This window comes from Ursus americanus, chromosome X, assembly GCF_024610735.1.
Source record: "Ursus americanus isolate L20-20 chromosome X, mUrsAme1.1.p, whole genome shotgun sequence".
Classification (NCBI taxonomy): Eukaryota; Metazoa; Chordata; class Mammalia; order Carnivora; family Ursidae; genus Ursus; species Ursus americanus.
In genome coordinates, this window is record NC_142164.1 from 73,979,315 (window position 1) to 74,002,636 (window position 23,322).

Below are 23,322 nucleotides of genomic sequence, written 5' to 3' on the forward strand. Positions count from 1 at the left end.
GTCTCAAGTCCTACTTAAGACCAACTGAATTAGGGGCACCTGGTGGCTCAGTCAGTTAAGCATCTGCCTTTGACTCAGGTCATGATCCCAGGGTCCTGGGATTGATCCCCGAGGCAGGCTCCCTGCTCAGTGGGGAGCCTGCTTCTCCTTCTCCCTGTGCCCCTCCACCCCCCAGCTCATGCTCTCTTTCTTGCTCTGCTCTCTTTCTCTCTCAAATAAATAAAATCTTTAAAAAATAAAGACCAACTAAATCAGAGACTCAGACTTGGGGGCCTAGTAATCTGTGTTTTAACAAGCCCTCCAGGAGGTTGAGAACTACTACTCAAGATCATTTACAGGATGGTCTGGTATCCCTGGAAAGAGAAACCAGCTGGGAGGCTTCTCTCTCTGCCTTCTTGTGAGAGATTAGCAAAAGCAAAGCTTATAGAGTAAGGCCTACTAAAGATTCAAATCTGCTGTACCACCTATTAACTGGGTGCCTGTAGGTTACTTAGTTAATGTCACAGGTTATCTTCAGTAAAAATGGGAATATTAATGCTTACTTTAGAGAGTTATAGAGGCTGAGATCACAAAGCCCCTTGCCCAATGCCCGACATATGTTTTTAACAAATATAAGTTTTTCTTCCTTCCTTTTCTTTCTCTGCATTTTACTTTCTTTGTCACTTCTTCCTTGCTTTCTTTCCTTCCACCTGAGATGGCCCACAGGCCACTCCAATTTAGCTGTATACACATGCCACATTGTTGAACAGAGACAAGGCTTAGATGTCAAACTCTTAGAGGTCAATGACTCCAGAGTATGGTGGTCACATTTCCAGGGTAAAAATCAGGGAACATGGGTCTGATAACAGATGTATCTATTTATAGTATCAATGGAATAGAATATTTGAAATTAGGATTATCCTGGGAAATATAGACAAAAATAAGTAGGATCTCATTCCTCTTTTAAGAAAGATAATATGACTTCCCCATCCTCTTATTCATGTCCAAAAGTGTCTTTGGTGTAGGGGTGCAGAACACTGTGTGTCCCACTCACTGGCAAGTCTGAGCAAGAGTCAACCTATATTTGGTGCTATGCCTGAAATGTCCTGGGGATTAGGAATTATTTTGTTAGAACTCACACCAGCACTTTCCCAAGGCCAGGAGGTATTTGGGTACCTTGCTAGAGTGACCCAGTACCATCTCCTGGCTTTACATTGGGCTTGCAGGAGGAAGCGGGGTGGGGGGACAATTGGGAAATTAAGGCTTTTGCTGGCAGGAGGAGTATACACCAGTTTAAGATATAAAGAATTTAACCCCTGATACAGCCACTCTCAAATGGCCTTTTCTTGTCTTTTTTGCTTTTATAGCTCTGTATTATTTGATAATATGATCAGCTCCTGCTACTTAAAGCTGTTATCCTTCACTTTTGTGAGATTACACTCCTTGGTATCCTAATTATGTACTGAAAGCTTCATTTTGGTTTGTTTCTCTGGCTCCTCTTCTCTTTCTGATCCCCCATTATTGCTGTTTCCCTAGGTTTCTGGTCTTCTTTCTTAGCACTTTCTTACAGGGCAAACTTCCCTGGTTTCCACAATTTCTGGGCCATTGACTCCAAAACCTATACAACTATCTCTCCTGACATCTCTTGAACTTCAAGTCTACCTGTGTGTCCTGCTGGCCCCGTATATTCAACACATTGAAGAGAAAATTTGTCATCTTTTTCCCCTCCCAATCCAGCGTTTCTTTGTGTAACTTACCCTCATGCTTTAATCATCACACTTTAACTTGAAATTCCACCTCCACCCCCAAATCAACTTTGACTTCCTCCTTTTCCTCAAATTAGTTTCAGAGCCTTCAAACAGGACTCCAGCCTACCATTCCATCTGTCCTTTCCCAAGTACCCCAATCCCTTCTTCCCGGACTTTTCCAAACTCTACTACCTATTTGCCATCAAATTCCCCATAGTCTTTACCTCTAAGACTTTATGTAGTCTTATTCCTCTGCCTCAAATGCTTTTCCTTCTCCCTCCTGTATCTGTTACAATCCTACCCATTCTTTAAGGCCTATCTGCAGTGTCCCACAAAATCATTCTAGAGCCCAATAGCCACATATATTACCTCCTTCCTCTGTAGTCTTGTACTAAGCCAACATATACCAAGCACTGTAGTAGGCACTGTACATCTAGTGCTCAGTTTACCCTATCCATAACCCTGCCTGTGAGGCAGGTATTTTTATCCCCATTTTGTATATGAAGAAACTGAGGCCCAATGTTGTATAGCTTGAAACTATTGTCCTTGGCTTTTGTGATATTGCACTTCTTGGTATCCTAATTATATGCTGAAAGTTCCATTTTGGTTTGTTCTCTGGCTCTTCTATTCCTCACCTCCCATTGTCACTGCTACTTTCTAAGGTAGGAAAGCCCAGAATTGAAGCTAGGTTTACTTGACCTTAACCATATTTTCATACTGCTTGAAGGACATTCACTGTTGGTACCTGAAGGTCCTTTGATCTTCAGGTAAGGACTGTGCCTGAATCATAGTAAGAAGATCCCTGTATATAGTGGGGGCTCACTGAATGAGTGTAGATGAGCTAGATGAGCAAAGTGCATATTTATCAAAAAATTGTAGCAAGTTAAGTCAATCCTGTACACAAAAGGGAGATTTGAAACCAATTTCAAGCCCAAATTTAATTCACTTTTATTTTTAAATTTTTATTGATTGATTGTATTTTATTTAAATTCAATTAGCCAACATATAGTCCTTCATTAGTTTCAAATGTAGTATTCAATAATTCATCAGTTGTGTAACACCCAGTGCTCATCACATCACATGCCCTCCTTAATGTCCATCACCCAGTTACCCCATCCCCCCACCCACCTCCCTTTCCACAACTTTCAGCTTGTTTCCCAGAGTCCATAGTCTCTCACGGTTTGTCTCCCTTTCTGATTTCTTCCCATTCAGTTTTCCCTCCCTTCCCCTATGATCCTCTGCACTATTTCATATATTCTACATAGGAGTGAAGCCATATGATAATTGTCTTTCTCTGATTGACTTGTTTCACTGAGCATAATAACTTCCAGTTTTAATTCACTTTTAAAACAACTCAGAGGATGGGCGAGTAGCGTACCCTTATTCCTGCTTATATTTGGAACTAGAGAGCACAGGAGCCCGATACAGCTACCAGCCCCTTCTGGATTAGCTCTTCTCTCATGTCTGCGCACATATACATCAACTCTTGGTTCAGTATGTTATAATTCATGAAGCAGGTGGGTATGTAGAATTATCCATGTTTAACAGGTAAAGAAACTGACCCAGTGGCACCATAGTTTATAAGAGCAGATACTCTAGAGCCATACTGTAGCTGCATTTGAATTATGTCTTTAATACTTACTGTGTCAATTTGGGAAAATTATTTAAACTTTCTGAGCTTCAGTATCCTCATCTGTAAAATAGGAATAATAATACTATTTCCTCAAAGGGCTGCTCTGAGGCTTTAATGAATTCATGTGTGTAAACTGCTTGGAATAGTGCCTGACATATTAGCTAACATCATCATCACTATCAAGTAGCAGAGAAAGGTCTTAAATCCAGGTGTTCTTTTCTACCTTCTCTATCTATGGTGTTACTTTGGGGGAAAAGTGGTCTAGGAGGCTGGCTATCTGATGACTGTAGGAAAGTTACTCCTGTTATATCATAACTAGTCTATAAAATGAAGACTTAAGGGTGATGATCTATGAAATACTGTCTAGTTCTGATTGTTTTTTATTCCAAGTAGGCCCTGACAACAGGCTTACCAGTTGGTTTACAGTCACTGGATCCTAGATTGGCCTTGTCTAAGGTATAGCTGGGCTCTGTGATCTGAGGGCCCAGGCAGGTCAGCTGGACTAAATGGGGACAAGAGTGAGACAACTGCTGCTGGGAAAAGCCAAACATGAAGTTACTAAAACGATGACTGCACTGCAGAGAGAGCACAGACAGTGGAATCAGCCAGACCTGGGCCTAGGGTACCTCAGACAGCAGCACAGATAGCATCCTGAGCAGAGGGCTGGTAATTGATGCCAAGATATACTTGACCTTTGGTAAAAAGCCAAGGATATAGCTTTAAGCCACAAGCCTTCATGGTGCTGTGATTTGGGACTTATTGAGCTCTAAAAACACTAGTTGGAACCCATCTTTGGCAGGAAAGGGAAATTTTCTTTATGAAGATTTATTTTATTAAGGCCAGTGACCAGCAATTCTCCACTGAGGCCAGAATAAGAAGAAATTGACTTTTATTGCAATTGGAAGAAAGCAGGTTCAACATAAAACAAAACAAAAACAAAACAAAAAACATCTCATAGGCAGGGCCATTGGTGACTAAAGGTGGCTGTCCATATCTCCTTCTTTGTAGTTCTTTACGAATAGGAGTCATCTGGTTTGTGATATTATGGATGGAGTGAGTTCAATGTAGCTAATGAGTAGACATTGGTAGTATGGTATGATGGGTATTAGAGCATATGTAGTCAGAAGGCCAGGCTCCATAATTTATTACTTGTGCGATTGAACAAAGGACAGGTCACGACCTGTATTTGAGCCTCAGTTTCCTTATCTTTAAAATATGGGTAATAGTGAGACCTAGTCATTCAGTAAGAATCAAGTGGTGCAGTAGATATTAAAATATTTTATAAATAGTAAAGCATGGGGTACTTGAAAGGTGGTGTTATAAAAGGCCCTATTGGAAATCTCATTTGCACCCATGCTGAGGAGCTCCCAGTATGCCTTACCTGACAAACAGAATTACTTAACTAAGTCAAAAGATCAGTGTATGGGTGTGTTTTCATATGTATGTAATGTGTTATGTGTTAATTTCATGATCATAGGGTTATTCTCCACTTGGTATATTGAAAGGCAGATCTATGTGAGAGGATGCATGTTCCATATTCTGTCTCTGTTACCTTTGAACTGTTTTGTCTTTGGTCTTGTGGAGCTACAGTTACCTTGGGGAATCAGTCCTTCCTCAAAGCAGACTGATAGAAAAGTTGACTTCTAGAGAACGTGTTCAGAAATTTAGTGCTAGAGAAAGAGTTCTTGAATCTTTTGCCTTGACAGGCTGTATATTCTTTGTTCTGGGATCTCTTTCTCCAAATGCCAGGAAGATTGATGGCCCATATAGCCTGGAACCAGTTGGGGAAAAAGGAAAACAACACAGGGGTCAGGATGGCAGCCAGAAAGAGGCAGACTCTTCCTCCACCGTCATCCCTATCACTGTGCCTAGACAAGTGTTGTAAATTTGTGTGTGTGTGTGTGTGTGTGTGTGTGTGTGTGTGTTGTGATGTGGCACTAAGATAGATGTCTTCCTGCTATTTTGTGCAGCCCAGTCCTACTTGCCACAAAGTTTAATGAACAGCATTAAGGTCTTTGCATATTTCCTGCCTTGCTGGGTGATCCTGAGCTCGCCCCTTAACCTCATTGTGGCTCAGTTATGCCATCTATCAAATGCAGGATTCAACCTAGACTCCTTATGTATCTCACAGGGTGGTGGTAACAAATCACTGAGTAAATCTGTGCCAAGGTTGAGTTTTGTGCAAGCAAGGCATAACAGAAAGCCATATTCTTTCATACCCATGACCTCTCTGGATGGCATCATGTGTGGGTGAGAACAAGAGGCTGCAGGACTGGAGTCCATTGTGTGTGAGGAATGCCATGGTCTGTAACTCCTGGGGGGGTGGGGTACAGTGGTGTTAAATAATGTACCACCAACTCTCAATTGGTCAGTTCCAAAGAGGAGGAGGAAAAGAGGAAGAATACAGAGAAATTAGAGAAAATATGTTTGAGCTTCATTTTTGCCTTTGATTTCAACCTCTTCACCCATTCCAGATCCAGGGCTGCCTTGAAGCACCAAGGAAAGATACACTAGAACTTACTTTCTTGTCTAGAGAAAAAAGCTCATAAGTAGGAATAAAAGCATGAGGCCTGTGTAGTCCATATTCACATTCTAGGCCATTCCACCCACTGGCTAATGGAGAGTTGACAAGTATTGTTTGTCTTGTGGTCCAGTGGAGCTTGTGCTCCTAGTGCCATCTCCCCAACCCTTTACCACTAGTATGTCAGTTTTTTCATAACTAGTAGAGTTCTGTGGGTGGGGTAAGGGGCAATTAACGTAGCCAGCTGTGTGGACTGAACACATTCTCATTTTGTCTCCTAAGCTGATCACTGGAGATTCCATCGTTAGTGCTGAGGCAGTATGGGATCACGTCACCATGGCCAACCGGGAGTTGGCATTTAAGGCTGGCGACGTCATCAAAGTCTTGGATGCTTCCAACAAGGATTGGTGGTGGGGCCAGATCGACGATGAGGAGGGATGGTTTCCTGCCAGCTTTGTGAGGGTGAGTGTCAGCCTTCACTCTCCTCTCCTCAGCCTTCACTCTCCTCTCCTGTCTCCTTGGCTCCCTGCCCCTGGCTTTCCCCTCACCAGCCTCTGTTCTTCTGCTCATTTCTCTCCTGGTGGCTCCTCTCACATTGCCCCTCCCTTTTTTTGGTCTTTTACCCAGGACATGGGCCTCCTTTAATCTTTCCCCTTCTAATTTTGAGTCTTTTCTTTTTTGCCCCATGTTTATTTTAACAATCCCCGTATTCTGTCTGCCTCCTGCCTCCTACCTGTCATGACTTTGTAAAAATCACTTCCCCTTTGGTCTGGATGGTTTTTGAAGACTCTTTTAACTCTATATTGTTGTGAACTTACATTTCTTATCTCTCGTCTTTTCTGCTTTTATTTTCCTTGTCTCCCCTCTTTTGTTTTTTCTTTTTATAGATCCCTCTCTTCCTTTCCCCTCCCCTCCTCATTCCTCATTCCTTTGCCTTCTTTCTCTTATTTAGGGAAGTGTGAACACCCCTGTGTGTTGTCTTCAGCTGTTAATGTAAGAGTGTGGGCTCCCTACCCTCTGATCTGCTTACTGATTGCAGATTTTACATTTACAAGGTGACTGAGGCAGCCAGCTTGAGGGTAGGATGCAGGCAGCTTGATAGTGCTTAGAAGACCTTGGCCCTTTGACATTGTGCCATGAAGAACCTGGCCTCTAATAGAAGGGGCTCTTGGGAAAGAGCTCCTTAGCAGTTTCTGCTTCTTCTGGGTCACCAGATGGCAAGATGCTATAGGGTAAGAACACTGGCCTGGCTTCCCAGCTCTTGGCCTTCCTTAGAGTTTTGAGCTAGAATCTGTTCTTTCGTATTTGTGAGCTCTGATTTTCCCCACCCACAAAATGGTGTTGATAATTCTTTCATGCCACTGGATATCACAATGAATGATATAATGCACATGGAAACAACTTTGTAGCAGTACAAATACCCAGGCTACATCAGGATGTCTTATGATAATCCTTACCATAACCTATCACCTTTTGTTAGTTTCTTCTGTAAGATACCTGATGTCAAACAAAAGGTGAGAGTGGTTTGGGCTCCTGGAAGATGAAGGGCCTGAAGACTATAATGATGATAATTGTGACATGAGTAAAGGAGCAGGTTATTTGGAATCAGACAACCTGAAGTGCAATTTCAGCTTTACTACCTCCCAACTCCATGGCTTTTGGCAAGACTTTTCAATTCCCTGAACCTTGATTTCCTCATCTGAAAAATAGGGATAGCAGACTTTTCATGATGATTACATGAGATCACATAGGGAAGTAAAGTATTTAGCACAGTGCTTGCCATACAGTGGGAACTTGGCAAATGGTAACTTGCTTTATCATCATCATTATCCTTCTCATTATCACCACCACCACCACCTTATTAGCCCCAAAAGTTCTATGTATTAAGGCTAGCCTTAATGGTTAAAAGAGGCCTCCTTCCTTGGAGGGCTGTAAACCCGGGAAACACTGTGATCTGGTTGGAATAATTTATGTGAGGACAGTACTCAGAAGCAGGGAGATGGACAAAATGATTTCTCATCCTCTTCTGTCCTGGGAATCTCCTAATGAAATATCCAATCCTTTTTCCTCTGCCTATGTGGCATCTTCCATCAGAGACTTCTAATGTTATCTCTGTCCCAGCTCAGCCTTTCTGCTTGATGACTACCCAGGGGTAGTCAGAAAGAACACATCAGTAACCGTGGGCTGTTGGGACTAGTGTGAGGTCCCATAAAGAAACAGCTTGTGTATCTTGGGCTAATAGATCCTTCTTTAAAGGAAGGATTAAACTGCACCTCAATGTCACCCCAATTCAAATGTATTTCACTTTCTACAAAACATCATTTTTTTATTATATGTTTTTTTATTATGTTAGTCACCATACAGTACATCCCTGGTTTCTGATATAAAGTTTGATGATTCGTTAGTTGCGTATAACACCCAGTTGCACCATGCAATACATTCCCTCCTTACTACCCATCACCAGTCTATCCCATTCCCCCACCCCCCTCCCCTCTGAAACCAAAACATCATTTTTAAAAAAGATTTTATTTATTTATTTGACAGAGACAGAGCACAAGCAGGGAAAGCAGCAGAAGGAGAGGGAGAAGCAGGCTCCCTGCTGAGCAGGGATCCCAGGACCCTGGGATCATGACCTGAGCCAAAGGTAGATGCTTAACCAACTAAGCCACACAGGTGTCCTGAAATATCATTTTTCTAATAAACAGTAAATCAAGGGATGGGGCAAAATGATTGAGAAAGGCAGAATGACTCCTGGAGGCAAATGGCAAAGCCAGGCTTTAGCATATCAATGAAGCGGCATTTATGCTTCTACATGCAAGGTCAGGAGAAGAGTTCCTCTAAGCACACGGTCCCAAGCAGCCACTTGCATGGGCTAAAGCTGACCTTTGAGAAGACTACTACCTGACTCAGGCATGCATGGTATGGAGTCTAGCCTAGTGGTTTTCAGCCTTGGCTGCATGATGAAATAAATCACTTGGGCAGCTTAAAAAAACAAACAAACAAACAAACAAACAAACAAACAAACAGAACATCAAAACTCAGGTTCCAAGCTAGTTAAATCAGAATCTTTGATGATAAGAACCACTGGTCTATACCAGCACAGTCCAGTAGAAATAAAATATTAGCCATAAATGCAAGCCACAAATATTATTTAAATTGTTCTAGTAGCCATGGTAAAAACAAACAAAAAACAAACAAAAAAAAACCAATAAACAAACAAAAAATATGTAAAAAAAATACAAGTGACTGTTCATATCTTCTGCTCATTTTTTGATTTGATTATTTGTTTCTCGTGTACTGAGTTTGAGAAGTTCTTTGTAGATCTTGGATACCAGTCTTTTATCTGTAGTGTCATTTGCAAATATCTTCTCCCATTCTGTGGGCTGCCTCTTAGTTTTTTTTGACTGTTTCCTTGGCTGTGCAGAAGCTTTTTATCTTGATGAAGTCGCACAAGTTCATTTCTTCTTTTGTTTCTCTTGCCTTTGGAGATGTGTCATGAAAAAAGTTGCCATGGCTGATGTCAAAGAGGTTGCAGCCAATGTTCTCCTCTAGGATTTTGATGGATTCCTGTCTCACATCGAGGTCTCTCATCCATTTGGAGTTTATCTTTGTGTATGGTGTGAGAGAGTGGTCAAGTTTCATTCTTTTGCATGTAGCTGTCCAATTTTCCCAGCACCATTTATTGAAGAGACTGTCTTTTTTCCACTGGATGTTTTTTCCTGCTTTGTCAAAGATTAGTTGCCCAAAGAGCCGAGGGTCCATTTCTGGGTTCTCTATTCTGTTCCATTGGTCTATGTGTCTGTTTTTGTGCCAGTACCATGCTGTTTTTGTGATCTCAGCTTTGTAGTATAGCTTGAAATCCGGCATTGTGATGTCCCCAGCTTTGTTTTTCCTTTTCAACAATTCCTTGGCAATTCAGGGCCTTTTCTGGTTCCACACAAATTTAAGGGCTGTTTGTTCCAGTTCTTTGAAAAATGTCATTGGTATTTTGATCAGGATGGCATTGAAAGTGTAGATTGCTCTGGGTAGCATAGACATTGTAACTATGTTAATTCTTCCAATCCGTAAGCATGGAATATTTTTCCACCTTTTTGTGTCTTCTTCAATGTCTTTCAAGAGTGATTTGTAGTTTCTAGAATATAGATCCTTTACCTCTCTGGTTAAGTTAATTCCGAGATAACGTAGGATTTTTGGTGCTATTGTAGATGGAATGGATTCCCTAATTTCTCTTTCTTCAGTCTCATTGTTTGTGTATAGAAATGCACCTGATTTCTGAGCATTGATTTTGTATCCCGCCACATTACTGAATTGCTCTATAACTTCTAGTAGTTTGGGTGTGGATTCTTTTGGGTTTTCCATATAGAGTATCATGTCATCTGCAAAGAGAGACATTTTGCCTTCTTCTTTGCTGATTTGGATACCTTTTATCCCTTTTTGTTGTCTGATTGCTGTTGCAAGGACTTCTAGTACTACAGCCGCTTTGGAAAACAGTGTGAAGGTCCCTTGAAAAGTTAAAAATTGAGCTGCCCTATGATCCAGCAATTGCACTACTGGGTATTTACCCCAAAGATACAGGCGTAGTGAAGAGAAGGGCCATATGCACCCCAATGTTCATAGCAGCATTGTCCACAATAGCTAAATCGTGGAAGGAGCCGAGATGCCCTTCAACAGATGACTGGATTAAGAAATTGTGGTCCATATATACAATGGAATATTACTCAGTCATCAAAAAAAAACGATTTCTCAACATTTGCTGTGACATGGACGGGACTGGAGGAGATCATGCTAAGTGAAATAAGTCAAGCAGAGAAAGACAATTATATGGTTTCACTCATTTATGGAACATAAGTAGGAAGATCGGCAGGAGAAGAAAGGGAAGAAGAAAGGGGGAATGAACCATGAGAGACTATGGACTCTGGGAAACAAACTGAGGGCTTCCGAGGGGAGGGGGTATGGGGTAATGCAATACGCTGGTGATGGGTAGTAAGGAGAGCACGTATTGCATGGTGCATTGTGTGTTATACGCAAATAATGCATCATGGAACTTTACATCAAAAACTAGGGATGTACTGTATGGTGACTAACATAATAAAATAAAAATTATTTAAAAAAATACAAGTGAAATTCATTTTAATATATTTTTAACCCAATATATTTAAAATATTGTCATATAACATCATATATTATCACTATGAACATCATTAATAATATATTTTTCTAAGTATTTGAAATCTTGAGTGTATTCTATACTGACAACACATCTTCATTCATGTTAGTTAAATTTCATGTGTTCATTAGCCACATGTGACTAGTTGCTACTATATTAGATAGTGCAAGTCTAGACTGAGGACTGTGATAACAGGCCAGGACCATTAAAGCCAGGGCCCAAGTTATAACTTAGGGATTGAATATTCTGTCTACTATACCAATGTTTATTCTTTTAGAAACTAAGGTAGCATTTCATGTTGTCTGAGATTGTATTCAGAATGAGCATTTAATCATTGTGAACCTTTTTGTTTAATAATAGTTGAATGGTCTTCACTTCTCTATAGGGGAGTACCATAGGACCTTAGGGGCCAGCTGTTACGGTATCACCAGTAAAAGGAAATGGAGTCTGGCTTTTGCCTGAATGATATTAATATTGTCTCACAGGTAGACCTTTTAATTTTCCTTAATAAGTATTTATATTTTGGTTTACATTTCTGGTAAGATTCTGTGATACTCAAGGGATTGAATGATGGAGGTTATGTAGGCTCTTTTCTAGAAATCACTATCTCCATTATTCTACATTGATTTTCATTGAGGGTAGAATGGTATTATGGAAATGGTACTAACAATATTAAGAAATGAGAAACCTGAGTTCTAGTCATGGCTCTCCCAACCATATATGAACATGGGCTTTTATTTTCTTTATCCCTGAAGCACTCTGTATAATTTATTCAAGCTCTGACATGTCTAGGTAGGACATTGAGAGGAATCACACTGAACTATTGAATCTTCGTTAGTGTTGATGTAGTTGGTAGGTAGATCGGTGATTTTCTGGGATACTGTACCTTCATGTTATGGGACAGTTTCCTGCTTTATCCAGACTCACTGGGAGCTGAGATTCAGTAGCTCCTTGAGAACATCACCCCTAGGTTATTTGGCTTATAAGATGAAAGTATAGTAGGTGGGAAAACACTTTCTCCTGAACTCCATACCAACTGGACACCTTTGTAAGTCATTGAACCAACTTGGTCACTGGGGCATCCCCATTCCCTACCTGGAAGTCCCATTGTTATGTGAGCATCCCAGTTCTAGGATGGATAATCAAGGGTGCTTGTAGTAGTTCTGTCCACGCCAGCCCTACCTTTTATTAAACAGATTAAAATCCAGTGTGGAATCTAAGAAACCCAGGTACTTTTTTCCCCAAGTTTTTATTTAAATTCTAGCTAGTTAAAATACAGTGCAATATTAGTTTCAGATGTAGAATTAGTGATTCATCACTTATATACAACACCTAGTGCTCATCACAAGTGCCCTCCTTACTATCCATCACTTATTGAACCCATCCTCTTACCCACCTCCCCTCCTATAACCATCAGTTTGTTCTCTATTGTTAAGAGTCTGTTTCTTGGCTTGCCTCTCTTTTTTTACTCCTGTATTCATTTGTTTCTTAAATTCCACTTTTGAATGAAATCATATGGTATTGTCTTTCTCTGACTGATTTATTTCATGTAGCATAATACTCTTTAGCCCTATCCATGTCATTGCAAATGGCAAGATTTCATTCTTTTTTATGGCTGAGTAATATATATATTCACACACAGAGACATACACACACACACACACACACACACACACACACACCACATCCTCTCTTTTCTTTTTTTTTGAGAGAGTGAGCGAGAGAGCACAAGCAAGGGGAGTGGCAGGCAGGAGAGGGAGAAGCAGACTCCCCACCAAGCAGGGAGCCTGACGCAGAGCTTGATCCCATGACCTGACCCAAAGGCAGATGCTTAAACAACTGAGCCACCCAGGTGTCCTCCCCACATCCTCTTTATCCATTCGTCAGTTGGTGGACAAATTTGCGCTCTTTCCATAGTTTGGCTATTATTGATAATCCTGGTGTAAACATCAGGGTGCATGTATCCCTTTCAGTCAGTACCTTTGTATCCTTTGGGTAACTACCTAGTCGTGCATTTGCTGGATTATAGGGTAGTTATATTGTGAACTTTTTGAGGAACTTCCATACTGTTTTCCAGAATGGCTGTACCAGTTTGCATTCCTACCAACAATGCAAGGGGGGTTCCCCTTTCTCCACATCCTTGCCAAAACCTGTTGTTTTCTGTGTTGTTAATATTAGCCATTCTGACAGGTGTGAGGTACTACCTCATTGTAGTTTTGATTTGTATTTCTCCAATGATCAGTGATACTGAGGATCTTTTCATGTGTCTGTTGGCTGTCTGTATGTCTTCTTTGGAAAAATGTCCATTCATGTCTTCTCATTTTTAACTGGATTATTTGTTTTTTGGGTGTTGAGTTTTATAAGTTCCTTATATATTTTGGATAATAACCTTTATCAGATATGTCATTTGAAAATATCTTTTCCCATTCTATAGGTTGCTTTTTAGTTTTGTTGATTGTTTCCTTTGCTATGCATAAACTTTTTATTTTGATGAAGTCCCAATAGTTTATTTTTACTTTTGTAAAAAACCCAGATTCTTACTTCATTTGTGCTGTTAGATGTGCAGCTTGAACAGTTTCCTGTACATCTTTGAAACTCGGTTTTCCTCCTTGTAAATTAGGGATAATTGAGTCTTGTGAAAATCCTTTGTAACCTGGTATGTTGGTTACCTACAATTAGGAAGTTTGATACCATTTTGGCTGCTTTACAAGACATTTCTAGGTGTATGTGTCTTCTACGCAAATATCTGCCTCTCCTGTTGTTCAGAATTTGTGTGTGTGTGTGTGTGTGTGTGTGTGTGTGTGTGTGTTCTCAGGTTTTCTCCTTTCTGAACATGGAATAAGGCTTCACAAGAGCATTGCAGGAGTTGATGTACCTTACCAGCAGTTGGTCAGGTTAAGTAAATTACAGCTGGCTGAACATCGGTCCCCATATCTAGCTATTGACATCTTCAGCTGCTTTCCTAGGCTGATTTCCCCCCTGGGAGCCGAAAACAGGCTGCTGGGATATGATTTTACCTAGAAGTTGCAAATCGCACCCCTTTGGTGGGAATTTTACATGCTGAGCCCTAACCTCAAATATTTCAGGCTCTTTTTCTTTATCACCATGTAAAATGGGGCTTTGTTTCTGACTCTGGGCCATGGCCTGGGGAGGACTTATTCCCCACTTGAGGACAGGGTGAGTACAGGACACATGACAACCTGTTATTGGTGGTGGTATGTGAAACCTCTGTGTGATAAAATATGGTTTTAGTCAGAAAGTAAAGAGCTCGTTCAGATATCAGTATGTATTTTCCTTGTTTCTTCAAATTCTAGATTTCTCTGGTTTCTGGCCTGGCTTGAGGCAGGGGATGAAAAGATGAGCTAATCAGTTCATTACTGTCATTACTTGCAATTGTACAGATCAGATGTCACAGAAATAAAACTTCTCCTGTTTATAGGGAAGCTCACTGTTTCAGAGTGTTACTTGTCTTTTAATTATGTCGAATCTCTTTAACTGCATTTTGGGAAAGATTTTCATTTGTATGAAACCCTACACTCATAGTAGATTGGAGATGGGAAGACTCATCTTGGTCACCAGTGGCCAACTTGATGTTTATAGAGTCTAGGCCAGTAACTTACATGAGTAAAGCAATCTGAGACTAGAGTATGTGTGGATCTACATCCAGCTGGAAAATATATGCCATCTAAAGGGAACAAAAGTTATTTGGATGGTTCTCATTGGTGAGGTAGGTTGTAGGAAGGAGGAAAGTCTAGTGGGCTGAGATCTTTCAGTTTTTTCAAGAAAATCCAGAAATTGGATTTTATGTAAAAATCTCCATATTTTTAAAATGTTGACCAGTGATTGACTTTTTTTTTTAAAGAAACACTGTGAGGGACAAATGGAACATATCTGTGGGCTAAATTGTCTCTCTAAGTCCTAGCTTGTGAACACCGATCAGCCAGACCTCCTCATTATATAGATTCTGAGGAGACATAAATCCAGAGAATGGAAGTGACTTGCTTACTGATGTAGAGAATTAGTGACAAAGGCAGAACTTGAACCTAGACCTCCTGAATCTTAAGACAGTTAAAATCTTTGTCTAATAAGTACAATGTCTAGGCTTCCTCAGGTATCATTTCTATCATTTTTTTCCTGTGAATGGGCCATAAGTTCCTGTTTCTTTGTATGCCTTTGTATGCCTTGTATGCCTTTCTGAACTTTTTTGTTGAAACTGGGCATTTTGAACATTACAGTTTTCAGAAATCAGATTCTTCATCTTCCCCAGGGTTTACTATTGGTTGTTGAGAGCTGTTGTTGTCTATTTGTTTGGTGAATTCTCCAAATTCTTTTTCACCAGACTGTATTCCTTGTCATGTGTGGTCACTAAACTCTCTGTTCTGTTATCTTATTGGTCAGCCTGTGACCTGAGAGAGAATTTTTTAAATACTAAACCAAGAAAAACCAACAAAAAACAACTAATGTCCTGGTCTTTGCAGCTTGGCTCTGAGCTGGGGTACTTCAGCACTACTCCAGGCTGCCCACAGCTCTGCCTTAGTTTTCTTTTCCTACTTTGCTGTTTGCATGGAACCCACAGATCCTCCAAAAGTGCAAGCCTACAATCCTGTCATGCTTTTTCTGAGCACGCATCTGGTCTAAGGCATGTATCTTGTGCCCCAACTTCCTCAGTATGCACAGTGGCCCTTCTCAGTCCTTATTCTCCCAAGAAATTTATTCTTCAGTCTCTTCCCTGCTGTGTTATGTTGGGTCTGTTCTCTGTTCTCCCCTTCTGCTGTGCCTAACTCTAGGTGATCAGGAGCAGTGTATATCTTTAAATTTTTCAATAGAGGCAGTCACAGGCTAGAAAGCCACTTCAGCCCAAGGGGGTGGGGATACAAAGTAAAGGTCAGCCTCTGTGTCTGTCCCTCAGGGCCAAACAGGTCAAAACACACAGCCACAATATTTTAAGAACAAGGCAAGGCCATTAGTTTGGCACCAGCAAGTTGCGTGAGGAATGTGGACCACCTTCCTTTCAGCTGCTGGGGAAAAGGGGATAGTAGACAAATGAGCAAAAAATGCCTCTACATTCTCTTATCACATTTTAGCTTTCTCTTTCCACATCAGGAAAAACCCTGGTTGCAGTAAGTTTTGGATCAGATTCTAGAATTCTGAAAAAGTTGGTTCTGTCAGGCTTTGCCAGCTAAGGATTATTTCGGTTGGAGGGACTAATTTTTTGTGCATCTTAATCTACAATTTTTAGTGATGTTATGGCCATCTTGAATCTTAATCCTGTGCTTTCTGGGCTGTAGAACAATCAGGAAAGGATATACTTGGGCTACCAACAACACTGTTAACACTTGAGAATCTACCTCCCATTCCAGACTAATGGCAACAATATTTTGCTTTCTTGTGATGAGTTCATTTATGCCAGCCCTTGTTTATCCACTCAAGCTTCAAATGGATATAAGCCTTTAGCCTTAACCATCTATGTAGACAGTCTTGTTTGTGGTCCTAGAGGTAACTCATTACAGGATCTGTGAGTTGAGGCTGACATTAGTAGGAAGGCCTTTCTCCCTAGATTATAGAGATTTATCTCCTCCATAGTAGAATTTCAAATGGCATTATTAGCACTTATATGATTTCACATAATCCATCTTACTGGTTTCTCCTGTGCACATCCTTTGGGTGAGATCATCCTTTGGCTAATTGGAAGGGGATTTTTTTTTTAATTTTTAATATTTATTTATTTATTTATTTGATGTAAAGTTCGATGATTCATTAGTTGTGTATAACACCCAGTGCACCATGCAATACGTACCCTCCTTACTACCCATCACCAGCCTATCCCACTACAGTTGTTGAGTAGAGGGTGGAGAGACCATTGACACATTAACAGATTACACCTTATCCCCAGGTGAAGAGGCTGTTTCTGTGAGGCACCAACCAGTTGGTACTACCTGGGAAGATGACACAGGGTAGCATGATGAAGCAATTCAGCTCAGAAACTGCCTTCCCGTCCTTTGAGCAGCCAGACTCTAAGTTAAGAGACAGTTTTCTCTTGATCTGTGCCAAAGTTACCCATATCCATTAAGTAGAAAGCTTCCAGAGGTGTAAATATCCAGGCCTCAAGCTCACCTCCTTATATATGCCTCCCAATGTCTAGAAAAAGGTGGATAGAAATAAAAAGGTTTGCAGAAACACCATGGGAAGGGAGGGCTATAAGCATACACACTTTCCTAGCACTTCCACTTCCACGGAGTCAACTCACCCTCCACATGGACTCTCTCTTAAGGCTCCATGCCCATAGGAAATACTTCAAATTCTGGAAGATTGGCCTGAGAATCAGATAGTATTGACTTCACATCTTATATCTGGTGCTTGTGAGCGGTGTGATCTTTAGTATAGTTCTTCGTATCTTTGAAACTTTAATTTTTTTCATCTGTAAAATGGGGACAGTAATCCCTGCTTTTTCTCAGATATCAGACCCTGACATTTGAAAAGCATGCAACAGTTTGGTATAGTCTTTCCAGACATGGCCATGACTTACACTCTCTCATATATAGCATTCTAAGATTAGCAGAGCAGGGCAAAGAGGTGCAAACTCTGGTTACAGCTGAATACCAGAGCACAGAGACCAACTTCTCCAAAGACCCAGGTTATTTAGAGTAGTAACTGAAACATGAGCTTCTTGGAGCTCACAATCCAATGTCTTCCCCATTCCCTGTGACCATTGTGAGGCTCAAAAGACCAACTTGGTGTGAAATGAGGTTATCAATTCTGAAGTCTATGACCGCATGATAGATGAGGCTTGCTCTTCCCTTGAAAGAGAAGCTTGGAAGTTGAGTTGGCTTTCTTGAGGAGGAGAGACTGCAAGTAAGGCAAAGGATCAGGTCAGTGCAAAAGACAGCCACCCAGCAAAGGAGTGCCACTGGTACCGTCAGGGCCACCAGATCATGATGGCTTGGCCCTTACAGTTCTCTTTTGGTCCCTTCTTGTCCTGTGGTTCTAGTTCCAAAATGGCACAGTTATTTGCTCTCTCATGATGGCATGTTTCTCTCCTCCCCTGGGGCCAAAATACCCCTGGCTAAGCCATACAAAAGCCAGGCTTGTCTATAGCATTGCCTAGGCTGTTAGTCTCCAGGCCTCTTTATGACTCTGCAAGGGCCAGCCTCTACGTTTCTTGATTCCCTCAGAGAAATCAGGACACACTTTAGGTAGACCCTGGCTATGAAATCTTCAAGTCTACCAACTTGGCTTTATATCTACTTCTTTCTTATCTTCCTCTCCCACCCTTGGGTCTTGGTCTTACCACTCCCCAGTCATTGAGATAACTTGTTTCCCAGGGAAGTGCATCTGGTTAGGTGATCTACTTTTCTATGTGGGTACCAAACTTGGGTATGGGCTGAGTTGGGACAACAATATGCCAGAACAAAGGGTCAGCACTAAGTCTCTGCCAGTCTCAAAGATCTAGAATTCTAATCCCTGGACAGCACTACTGGTTTAAGTTGGGGTGTCTCCTAAAACTCCTTGAATTTCCTAGCTGACCCCAGAACACTCAGTAACCATAAGATGCCATTCCATGGAGCTATATCATGAAGAGACACCTCAGCACATCATCTTCTTCCCTTTGGCCTTTACTACTTTTGCAAAAGCTTTACGTCTAGCCTGTACTTGCTCCATTTCTCTCTCTCTCTCTCTCTCTCTCTCTCTCTTTTAAGGTTTTGATTAATTTTTTATTTGAGAGAGAGAGGAGAGAGAGATAGAATCTCAAGCAGACATGATGCTGAGCGTGGAGCCTGATGTGGGGCTCGATCTCATGACCTGATTAGGACCTGAGCCTAAATCAAGAGTCAGATGCTTAACCAACTGAGCTACCCAGACATCCCTTCTCTTTCTTGACTGGGGGCATATTGGAGACTATTCCCTTCTTCCCCTACCTGCATCTCCAAATACAACCCTTCTGGAACAGAAATAACTAGAGTTCACAGGTACATCCATTCAGCTTAATTTCTGTTTCCTCACATAAAACATGGATGAGGTGTGAAAGCATTGATAGGGAGCCTGGGAGTGGGGTTTTCAATAACAGAATATCTAAAGTGGCACCAGGATCAGGTGCTTCTGCCTTGATCCTTCTATAGGAATAGTGCTGGAGAAGGCAGAATGAAAGCCTCCTGCAAGTGCAGATGATTTCCTGAAAGGTAGAAGGAAGGCCTTTCCTACATCATAAAAGGCCACTTCTCTGTGTTCTCTTTGATTTTCTTCTTTTCTGCTGAGAAAATATGCAGCTATACAAGGAGAAATCTATTTGGGGTGGTTGGGGCTCAGAGTTCTTTGTTAAAAAGTAGTTGAAGGTAACATTTGGGGGATCTAACTTTTCTGCCTCTCCTTCCCTTCCACCACCAGCACTTCACAACCACCCACCTCACCACCCACCCACTGCCCCTTACCCAGCAACAGAAGACCTAGAAGGTGAAACTGCTCCTAAAAATATAATAGATAACTAAACAAAATAACTGCATCAGCTTTCTTGGCCTTGTTAAATACAAGATAGAAACTAAAGAGATAACAGGGACAGAGGTGGGTAATGGGAGAGCAGAACCCAAGGAAAAAAGGAGGGAAGGAATGAGAAGGAGGGGAGTTCTCTCCCCTGGAAGGACTTTCATCACTCTCACCATTATTACCATCACTACCAAGTGTTTAGGGAACCCCTCCTTACCAGTGGATCCTCCATGGCTGTAGCATGCTCAATTAAAAGCAGTATTTCCTCAGTCTGGAATCCCATCCTCTCATTACTTTTAGTAGCTAAACAGATGTCATAATGGAGAGACCTGTTTTGTTACGATAGTTCTTTTCATTATCTAGGGGCTTTCTTTAAACTTTTATGGATCACTTGACATGTCCTATTTCATGAAAGCCTCTCATAACCAGTGTTTCTCATCCCCATTGCAGATAGAGGGTGAGGGGACTGAGGCCTCGAAATGGGACATAACTTACCTAGAGTTATATAGCAAGTTAGAATTGCAGAGCAGAACCAAACCTCTAATTTAGCCCTTCTGGTTGTTTAGCTCAGTGTTGTTTCTGTGACTCCTACTAGGTTGCATACTAGGAGTTTTTGCTGTTTGAAGATACTTAGAAATAGGCTTTAAAAATAAGATGAATATCAGTATAACCTCAATTGTGCTAATTGTGTCTTTGTGGACCCTTTGTTTAGCCTTCAGCATTGGATATGTTATCAGCATGCTGTTTGTATTCATTCTCTAGGAGTCATTGCCTGTGACTTCCCATGGGCCCTGCTTAGGGAAAGAAATTCTCTCTGAAGTTTGTGTTTGACTGGACTTGAATTGGATCGAGCCAAAAGGTTTGGATTGGCTCCTTAAAATGGTCTGTGAGCAATGGTTGTTGACTCATACAGCCAGGGAATTTTAGGGCTTGGGGAGATTTTAAAAGTCACCTGTTGTGGTTCCATACAAATTTTAGGATTGTTTGTTCTAGCTCTGTGAAAAATGCTGGTGGTATTTTGATAGGGATTGCATTAAATGTGTAGATTGCTTTGAGTAGTAGAGACATTTTAACAATATTCATTCTTCTAGTCAATGAGCATAGAATGTCTTTCCATTTCTTTGTGTCATCTTCAATTTCTTTCATCAGTGTTTTATAGCTTTTAGAATACAGGGCTTTCACCTCTTTGGTTAGGCTTATTCCTAGGTATCTTATAGTTTTTAGTGCAATTGTGAATTGGATCTATTTCTTGATTTCTCTTCCTGCTGTTTCATTATTGGTGTATAGAAATGCAACAGATTTCTGTACATTGATTTTCTATCCTTCTACTTTACTAACTTCGTGTATTAATTTTAGCATTTTTTTGTGGAATGTTTTGGGTTTTCTATATAGAACGTCATGTCATCTGCAAATAGTGACAGTTTTACTTCTTCCTTGCTGATTCGGATGCCTTTTATTTCTTTTTGTTGTCTGATTGTTGTGGCTAGGATTTCCAGTACTACATTAAATAACAGTGGTGGGAGTGGACATTCCTGTCTTATTCCTGACTGTAGAGGAAAAGCTCTCAGTTTTCCCCCATTGGGGATGATATGAGCTGTGGGGTTTTCATATATGGCCTTTATTATGTTGAGATATGTTCCCTCTAACCCTCCTTTGCTGAGGGATTTTATCATGAATGGATGTGGTACCTTGTCAAATGCTTTTTCTGCATCTATCAAAATGATCATATGGTTCTTATCCTTTCTTTTATTAATGTGCTATATCACATTGATTTGAAGCACTGATACTGAACCACCCTTGTAACCCAGGAATAAACCCACTTGATCATGCTGAATGATTTTTTAAAATATATGTTGGATTCAGTTTCTAGTATTTTATTGAGAATTTTTGCATCCTAACAATCCAAAAATTTGTATGGAAAACAAAAGACTCTGAATAGCCAAAGCAACCTTGAAAAAGAAAAGCAAAGCTGGAGGTACCACAATTCCAGACTTCAAGTTGTATTACAAAGCTGTAGTGATCAAAACAGTATGGTACTGGCACAAAAATAGATACATAGATCAAGAGAACAGAATAGAAAACCCAGAAATGAACCCACAACTATATGGTCAATTAATCTTTGACAAAGTGGAAATGAATACCTGATGGAAAAAAGGCAGTCTCTTCAACAAATGGTGCTGGCAAAACTGGAGAGCCACATGAAGAAGAATGAAACTGGACCACTTTCTTACACCATACACAAGAAATGAATTCAAAATGGGTTAAAAACCTAAGTGTGAGGCATGAAACCATAAAAGATCTAGAGGAAAATACAGGCAGGGTCATCTTTGACATCACCCAGAGTAACTTCTTTCTACATATGTATTCTGAGACAAGGGAAACAAAAGCAAAAATAAACCATTGGGATTTAATCAAAATAAATTTTATCTGTGCAGCAAAGGAAAGAATCAACAAAACTAAAGGCAACCTACAGAATGGGAGAAGATATTTGTAATGACCTATTTTTTTAAATTAATTAATTTTTAAATTTTAAAATTTAATAATACAAGTTCTAGTTAGTTGACATACAGTTCAGTATTGGTTTCAGGAGTAGAGTTCAGTGATCCATCATTTTCATATAACACCCAGTGCTCATCATAACAAGTACCTTCCTTAATACCCATCATCTATCTATTCCATCCCTTACCCACCTCCCTCCATCAACCCCCAGTTTCTTCTCTATAGTTATAAGTCTCTCATGATTTTTTCCCTCTCTCTTTTTCCTCCTTGCATACGGTCATCCATTTGTTTCTTAAATTCCACTTATGAGTGAAATCATATGGTATTGGTCTCTGATTGACTTATTTTGCTTAGCATAATACACTGTAGCTCCATTCATGTTGTTGCAAATGGCAAGATTTCATTATTTTTGATGGCTGAGTAATATCCCATTATATATATATATATACATATATATATATATATGTATGTATATATATGAATCACATATATGTATCCCATTAAATACATATATATCACATCTTTTTTAAAGATTTTATTTATTTGAGAGAGAGAGAGAGAGAGGGATCATGAACAGGGGAGCAGCAAGCAGAGGGAGAGGGAGAAGCACACTCCCTGCCAAGCAGGAAGCCTGATGCGGGGCTCGATCCCAGGACCCCAAGATCATGACCAGAGCCAAAGGCAGACACAACCAACTGAGCCACCCAGGTGCCCCTATATCACATCTTCTTTATCCATTCATCAGTTGATGGGCATTTGAGATCTTTCCATAGTTTGGCTATTGTTGAAAATGCTGCTATAAACATCAGGGTGCATTTATCACTTTGAATGTTTATTTTTGTATCCTTTGGGAAAATACCTAGTAACGCAATCGTTGGATCATAGAGTAATTCTCTTTTTAGCTTTTTGAGTACCCACCGCACTGTTCTCCAGAGTGGCTGCACCAGCTTGCATTCACACCAACGGTACTAGAGGGTTCCCCTTTCTTCTCATCCTCGCCAACACCTGTTTTCTCTTGTGTTATTGATTTTGACCACTCTGACAGGTATGAAGTAATAACTCATTGTAGTTTTGATTTCCATTTCCCTGATTATCAGTGATGTTGAGCATTTTCTCATGTGTCTGTTGGCCATCTAAATGTCTTTGGAAAAATGTCTAATCTTGTCTTCTACCCATTTCTTAACTGGATTATGCAAATGACATGTCTGACAGAGGGTTAGTATCAAAAATCTATAAAGAATTTATAAAACTCAGCACCCTAAACAACTTTATCCTATTCCTCAGCTTCTGCTTTCTG

At 40.5% G+C, this 23,322-nt stretch overlaps 1 protein-coding gene across 7 annotated transcripts in view; it reads left to right on the top strand.

Moving 5' to 3' along the window:
• ARHGEF9 (Cdc42 guanine nucleotide exchange factor 9) overlaps positions 1-23,322 on the top strand; it is a 318,010-nt gene that overhangs the window by 91,225 nt on the left and 203,463 nt on the right. For 6 of the 7 annotated variants that reach the window (XM_087860177.1, XM_087860178.1, XM_087860176.1 and 3 more), the window contains exon 2: positions 6,164-6,343. The exons of the other annotated variant lie outside the window; for it this stretch is intronic. In XM_087860177.1, coding sequence (XP_087716303.1) covers positions 6,164-6,343 — 180 coding nt within the window. The remainder of the gene's footprint in view (positions 1-6,163; positions 6,344-23,322) is intronic. 7 annotated transcript variants of the gene reach the window in all.